The sequence below is a fragment of the Microtus ochrogaster genome, chromosome 18 (genome assembly GCF_000317375.1).
Source record: "Microtus ochrogaster isolate Prairie Vole_2 chromosome 18, MicOch1.0, whole genome shotgun sequence".
Taxonomy (NCBI): domain Eukaryota; kingdom Metazoa; phylum Chordata; class Mammalia; order Rodentia; family Cricetidae; genus Microtus; species Microtus ochrogaster.
The window spans coordinates 53,104,517-53,112,552 of record NC_022020.1 but is presented as its reverse complement, the minus strand read 5'-3'; the positions used below and the strand labels follow the sequence as shown (position 1 = coordinate 53,112,552).

At 38.6% G+C, this 8,036-nt stretch overlaps 1 protein-coding gene across 1 annotated transcript in view; it reads right to left on the bottom strand.

Moving 5' to 3' along the window:
- The window catches only part of Cep192 (centrosomal protein 192), an 81,585-nt gene that overhangs the window by 40,342 nt on the left and 33,207 nt on the right, over positions 1 to 8,036 (bottom strand). Inside the window, exons 17-19 of the mRNA XM_026783373.1 lie at positions 4,553 to 5,351; positions 4,345 to 4,465; positions 1,300 to 1,468 (exon numbers count right to left, since the gene is read on the bottom strand). Of these exons, the coding sequence (XP_026639174.1) occupies positions 1,300 to 1,468; positions 4,345 to 4,465; positions 4,553 to 5,351 (1,089 nt within the window). The remainder of the gene's footprint in view (positions 1 to 1,299; positions 1,469 to 4,344; positions 4,466 to 4,552; positions 5,352 to 8,036) is intronic.

The window sequence follows — 8,036 nt, the reverse complement described above, 5'->3', positions numbered from 1 at the left end:
ATGTCCTGAGTGTTGAATAAGCACTGACTTCGTGCTATAGCCTTCACAAGGGTGAAGAAAATAGGATTAAAGAGGACTAGTAATCCAAGAGAGTGGCAGAGAGGCTCCCAGGCCCCATCACTCAGCAGATAAACACTGTGCTAGGAAAACAGAGACTCAGGGGATGGGGGAAGTTAATTTAAATTAAGAATATATAACAAAAAGTCTTATGGAACCCCACTACTTGGTAAGATAATTAAAAATGTAAATTTTAGGCTGGGCAGTGGTGGGTGGTGCATGCCTTTAATCCTAGCATTTAGGAGGCATTGGCAAGCCGGACTCTATAAGTTCAAGAACAGTCTAGTCTACAAGAGCTAGTTCCAGGACAGAAAGTGTTGTTACACAGAGAAACTCTATCTCAAACCCCCCCCCCAAATAATAATAATAATAAAATAAATAATTAAAAATGTAAGTTTTTAAAAAAAAGTTTGAATGGAGATACACTGTACAGGCAAATAATGCTTCACCTAGAAGATATGGGCTTGGAAATTCCAGTGCCAGGTACAGAATACCTCTCTATAAGTTAATGGTCAGGGAGATCCTAGAAACCCCCAAAACAAAACAGGTTACTGCCACTGCTCTTAGGTGCTCACTGTAACTAGATGGTAAAAACCTATTACTAAAGACACAACACACTTTGGTTGCAGAGCATAGGAAAATAAAGCTAGCACTGACCCAAAAACTTCCTCCCTGCTGTCAAACCTTCACAACATTGAAAGATACTATGCTGACCACAGGAAGAAAAGAGTTATCAATGGAATTACACAGTGATGAAACATGCATGCTACAATATGATCTGTCAAAAGAGATCGCTCACTGGGGCAATAGTGGCATGACTATTACTGGGGTAACCAACTGCTTTCTGACTGGATTTGTGGGCTACTCCATGGGAAGGAATTCATACCTGAGACACTGTAAACCTGGTCAAAAGCCCAGGGAGGCCAGGGAGGTCATGGGACCTAGGGGAACCTACTACTATTGTTTTGCTAAAAGCATGTGTTGTCAAAGTATCTCCTAAATATTTATGTTTATACCTGCCAATCAATGCTGCTCTCTTCCTTGGTCAAAGATGCTTCTTTTTGAAGTGGGCAAGAGTCAATGCCAAGAATTAAGTATAAATATATACATACATTAATTCACTCTAAAGATACAGAACAGCAACATGGAGGTTGAACAGGTCAGAATTCCAGTTTGAGTCAAACGTCACTAACACTTTTGATCTTGAAGGCTTACTAAAGAAACAGTCCAAGTGACACCCACCTTGTGGTCCTCTAAGCTTTCAGCAGCAGCTGTGATAGGATAGGTGTTTTCCTGTTCAGACACATAAGTCAGCCTGCTCATATCAGCACGGGAACATGCCAACTCAGACAACTCACACTCTGAGTGGGGCTTCTGGTGATGAGCTAAATTAAGAGAGTCCAGAGCATACCTGAAAGAGAAACAGAAGCATGATGTTAGAATATGTATTAGCAAATGACCACTACTATCTAGCTATAAGCTTGAAGTAACTCAATCACAAATTTTCCATCTTTAATTAAAATAATTAATTATATTCCTGGATGATCTACCTGGTAAGCTACCATTAAAGAAAAAGTTGTCTCATTTTCATTAATAAATAGCATATACAGACAAATAACAATTAGTTATTCATTCAATAAAAATTTATTGAATACCTGATATATAGCAGTTAATAAAACCATTTTTAAAAAATGCTAATCAAAACGTAAAGTGAGCAACTTTTGCCTGAGTAATTACACACACCTAGAAAAAAACCCATTGACTCAGATAGTCTATATCTGAGAAATTCATCCAGAAAGAAAAAAAATTATTGATAAATATATAACACTTCATAAAAGCTATGTTTATTGATAATAAAGTAGGAAGCTCAAATGCCATACAAGAGGAACTAAGGCATGGCACAAGCTTACAACATAACTCTTTAACTACTAAAAACCATGCTGTTAGGGCTGAGGATATAGTTCAACGGTAGAATGTTTGTTAGCACTGCTAACATCTCACAAAAACCCCCAAACCATGCTGCTGAATACTATGCTCTGGCTTAGGAAGAAATTCACAGTATATTAACTAAAACAAAATTCAATGGATGAAGACTAAGAATATGGTGCAATGTCGGATCATGCTCAAAAACCTGGCTATCAATACCCAATGCCAACACAAAGATAGATAGGTAGTTAGATGGATGGATGGACGGACGGGTGGGCGGGTGGATGGATAGGTAGGCAGGCAGACAGGCAGACAGACAGGCAGGCAAGCAAAAAAAACCAGAGCCTTTGCTATGGAACCCACATCTATTTACCACAAACACACACTGGTGTTACTTCTATCTCATTTTGTTTTTCAGCAGCCATATCAGAGACTCCAGTCCAGATCTGGGAAGGGAAGCAAGCTGAACAACCACAGCCTAGGGAGGGCTGTTGAGATGGTTCAGAAAGCAAAGGTACTTGCTGCCAGACCTGATGGCCTGAGTTTGATTCCCAAGAAGTGGAAAGAGAAAACCAACTCCTACAGGTTTTCCTCTGACCTGTAAACAGGCAATGAAGCTTATACATCTTCATGAATGTGAGTGTAACCACAGACACAAGGTTAAGAATTTATTCCATAAATGTATCATGAGCGTTCCCTCCTAAGGGTAGAAGAGAATGAAGGAGGAAAAATGTTTTTTCAGAAATGATGCCTGAATTCACACAGCTTAAAAAAAAAAAAAAAAAGGCAGCTTGGGGAAAGTTAGATTAGCTCTGAAATCCATTATTTTCTAAACCATAACATTTTCAGTCATTTCAGGAGCTACTCAAATTTGTTCATTTAAGTCTTTCAACAGAGAAACACTTAAATGATCTCTTATGAAGCCAGAAAAGACAAATTTTTAGAATTAAAAATTAAAAAAAAAACTATTCATTTTGATGTTATTAAAATAGCAAAACATGGGGCTGGAGAGATGGCTCAGAGGTTAAGAACACTGGCTGTTCTTACAGACCTTGGTTCAATTCCCAACACCCACATGGCAACTCACAATTACCTATAATTCCACAGGGGATCCAATGTCTTCTAGACTCCTCAAGCACCAGGAACACACATGGTAACACTTACATCTCTATGTTACTCATACACATGAGGTAAAATAATCTTGGAAGACAGTAAAATACAAAGATACACTAAGCGATACTAGAAAGACTGAACAGACCACGAAAGTCCCTGTCCTGGTTAGCATTAAACTGTCAACTTGACAGTCTAGAACCACCAGGCGGGAATGTTGGCATGTTTGTGGGGACGGACTTGACTGTCTTGGGTGACACCATCCCTAGGCTTGGACTAGCTAAGCACAACTGTCAGTCAAGTGAGCAAGACATCCAAGCAGCAATCACAAGGTTCCTGCCTCGAGTTCCCGCCCTGATGTCCCTCAGTGATGGACTGTGACCTGGAAATACAAGCTGAAATAAACTTTTTTCTCCCCTAAGTTGCTTTTGGTCATGGTGTTTTAACACAGCAACAGAAAGGAAACTAAAACAGGTTCATATGCATTCTGAAATAGTATTACTTTTCATGTTGTTTTTAAAAAAAACCAACAAATACAGAAAAGCAGAGTATAGGATCTGGGAGATGGTTCAGTGATTAAAGTGCTTCCAGGTAGTCCTGGGGAACTAAGCTTGAATGCCCAGCACCCATGTAAAGAAAAGCAACAACAAAAGCAAACAAAAAAAATCCATCAGCTGTAGCAGTATGCATCTATAATGCCAGCTTGGGGACTAAGAGAGGAGGAACCTAAAGGGCTTGCTTGTTGGCCAAAGCTTAGTGGCTTGAATAGGAGAATGGGCCCTTTCTCAATATAAAATATTGTATGGGAAACAACTGAAGAAATACCACCGGGAAGACAGAGGCAGGAAGATCTCTGTTGAAATCAAGGCAAGGCACAGAGACGTTATTTCAAAAATTAAAAGTAAAGAAATTGAAAAGATATTTTAGGGACCACCTTTAAGAGATGAACCTAGCCAGGCAATGGTGGCACACACCTTAATCCCCAGCACTTGTAGGGCAGTGGCAGGCAGATCTCAGAATTCAAAGCCAGCCTGGTCTACAAAGAGAGTGCTAGGATAGCCAGTGCTATAGAGAAATCCTATCTCAAAAAAACAAAAGAGATAAACCTAAAAATGATTTTTTTTTTCTTTTATGATTTTTTTTACAGTTTTTTAAACTTAAAAATCAAGGTGGGATATACCTAACCAAAACACATTACATGAAATTCTCAATAATAGAAATAAACAGAAATAAAGTTAAGTAAGCACTTACCCTGATAAGTTGCCAGAAATTTCACTAGGCGAAGAATGACTGAGTGGTGAAGTAGACAGTCTGAATCGCCCCTGGTCTTCAAAGCCAGATCCACCACTCTCAGGAGAGGAAATTGTCAAATCTATCAGAAAGGTATATTCTCCAAATAAGAACAGAAAACAATAACAAAAACCACACAATTTAAATGTGATCGATCACTGATACCTACCAACACTTTTAGGTAAGACTATACGATCTTCTTCAAAAGTGACGCGCTTGTCACTGCTGCTTGTCTCACTGACACACTCCTTTTTCCTTTGGTGTTCTCTATTATCTTGTATTTCCTCATGCTTTTCTAAAAGGCGAAGGGACGGTACTCTGGGATTCCTTATTGATAAGTAACTACCGGGTGTTGGCATGGAAACTGAGGCAGCTTTCTCAACGGCCTGCACATCTGGTAATCCGTCAATGGAGCATGCCTTCCTCCCTGTGACTGTGCTTCTGTTCTCGCTCATGTTCCAGAGACCCGAATCTGGAGCGGCCAGTGTCCTAAGTGACTCTTGAGTCTCACTCTCCGTATTTTCACCACAGAAGGCAGCTGCTGAATTAGCAGCACAAACATTCGCCATACTGCTGTCTTGAACAGTTTGCTGTTTGCGCAAACATAAATCCCAAATGTCAGACGTGCCTGCTCTTGAAAAGGGCTCCCATGTACCTTCACAGCTACTAACTTCTGTTTTTGTAAGGTATTTCTCCATATCAAATGCATTGAATCTGTTACTTTTTTCTACATCATTAATTAAGAAATGAGAAGTGGAACAGTCCTCTTGTGTATCGTCATCCTGAAAAGTCTTGTCTCTTCTTTTATTTTTAAGTGCCTTCATCATGGCAACCAGCTGGGCAGGATCAGTACTCACAGACACATCGGCAATGGCTGAAGCAATGGTGCTTATTCTAAGTACAGAATCTCCACTGCCAGATAGAATGCTTTTATGTTCTTCAAGTTTGTTATTACTGCAGAAAATGTCCTAAAAATAAAAAAACTTTTATTAAACAAACTCACTCTACTTACAAGAACAAGTAGAAATTTGTTTAATCTTTATTTAGTGTAGTCTCCTATCCAAGGATTATGTTCCTAATGGATGTCTGAAAGCACAGATGGCACACCAAACTACTATCTATCTATCGATATATAGATATATGCACACATATATATACACACACACTATGCTTATTCCTAGGCAACATACATACCTATGCACACCTAAATTTATAAATTGGGCACAGTGAGACATAATTGGAATCACAGGTATAAAACTGAGATGGGTCCAACAGTAAAAACTATAAACATATATTAAAACATTCACCTCTGGTGACAACAAGATACATAATGGTAACCTCCTGCCGAAAGCAATTGGAACCCAACAGTATATTTAAAAGAACCCCATGTGCCCAGGTATATGCAGGAAGATTAAGAGTATAGTTATTCTCAACTACACATGAGTTCAAGGCCAGTCTGTGCTACAATAGGCACTGTCCCAAACAAACAAGTAAGCACATAGGGAGAATGGGAGTGAGGGGAGCGAAGGAGGGAAGGAGGGAGGGAAGGAGGGGAGGTAGAAGAGAGGTAGGTAAAGTAAGGAAGGAAGGAAAGATGGTAGAAATGAAAGAAGAAAGGAAAGAAACAGAAAGAAAGGAAGAGAAGATTTTATTAAACATTAGTAAATCAAGGAGACAGGGTATAATTTCTTAGATAATCAATAATAAAGAAAAACGTGTAGGAAATTAATAGAAAAATAAAACACAGTCACATACAACCCAAAGGAATACCTAAAGAAAAAGAATAAAGATCAGAGGAAACAAGTAACAAAGAAAGTGAAAAGATTCAAATGGTCATGGACTAGTAATTGCACTGAAGAAATGTACAAAGGTCGGGCAGTGTTGGCGCACACCTTTAACCCCAGCATTTGGGAGGCAGAGGCAGGAGGATCATCTCTGTGAGCTCGAGGCCAGCCTCGTCTACAAGAGCTAGTTCCAGGACAGGCTCCAAAAGCTTCATAGAAACCCTGTCTCGAAATATAGAAAGAAAGAAAGAAAGAAAGAAAGAGAGAGAGAGAGAGAGAGAGAGAGAGAGAAGGAAGGAAGGAAGGAAGGAAGGAAGAAAGGAAGGAAGGAAGGGAAGGAAGAAAAGCTTACAAAATTGATTTTTTAAAAATCTTTTTCTATAGTCTTCAATGAGAAGCATCCAAAATAAGAACAAGGGAAGATTAAAAGTAAAGGGCCAGCAAGATGGTTCAGTGGGTAAAGGCAATTGCCTCCAAGATGACCTAAATTCAATGCCTGGAGACCCACACGGAACATAGCAGGAGAGAACTGACTCCTGCAATTTGTCCTCTCATCTCTACACACACACTCTGTGAAACATGCATGGGAACAGAAATAAATAATTGTATTGTCTTTAACTATCAAAAAGTTATGGGTAAAATACAGCATGACAACCCTAAGGGGAAAAGTTGGTATTTACATGGTTGATACCAACCTGGGAGGGGGAGACACAACAGGAACAGAGGGAGATGTGTGCAATGGTCAAAGCTGATTAGCTAGACAATTTTGATTTATATGAACCTAAAACTATAGCCTCAAAACTTTAAAGCAAAAACAGAGTCATAATGAGTAACAGACAAACATATAGTCATAGTGTATGATGTTAAAACCTAAATAACTGAAGGAATAGCAAAATAACTTTAAGATGCAATCAACTTTAGCATTCTTATTTAACAAAGCTCACATCAATGAAACAAAAACATTAATAAAAAAATGAAAGTAAACAATAGTTATATGACAGGTGTTCCCTTCAAGCAAACAAACTGCATTTTTAAAACTAAACAAATCCAAATCCATTTAATATGTCTTGATAAAATTTAAATGACTAAGAGCAAAAATATTGAAAACACAGAACAATTACCTAAAACCAATTATTTTAAATCCTGGAAAGAAAATTAAATAAATAAAAAACAAAAATTAAATCTGCAAAGACAGCTCAGTAGATAAGACCATGTGCTGTTCTGACAAAGGACCGGAGTTCAGTTCCCAGCACCCATTCCAGGTGGTTCACAACTGCCAGCAACTTAAGCCCAGTGGTAGGCACCCACTCATATATACACACAGTCCCTACCCTCTCATACACATAATTAAAAATAGTGAATAATATAAAATAATAAAAATAATTTTTTAAAAATCTGGAAAAAATCTCATAAATGCTTGAAAACTAAGCAAGATAAATTTTTTTTCATGGGCCTAAGGAATTAGAAATGCATTGCACAGGATGAGGGATATCAAGGAACGCTGGCCTAAATATGTGTTAAGTTTCCAGCACAGCCAAATGGGAAGGAAGATCGGCAGGAGAGGGAGAGATAAAAGTTCTGATACGAAGAAGGAAGGACACTCAATAATGAAAATACGATGTAGCAACACATGAAACAAAAGACAAAACACTGGCTACAGCAAAAACTATACTCTCTGGAAAAATTCATACTAGATAAATGTTCATATTAGGAAAACAAGACAAGAAATTCAGTAAATAGAATCAGTGAGGAGCCCAAGGCGATGTCCCGTTAGTTCCTTGGGCAGTTGAGGAGAGGGAACCTGAAATGACCCTATCCTATAGCAATACTGACGAATATCTTGCATATCACCATAGAACCTTCATCTGG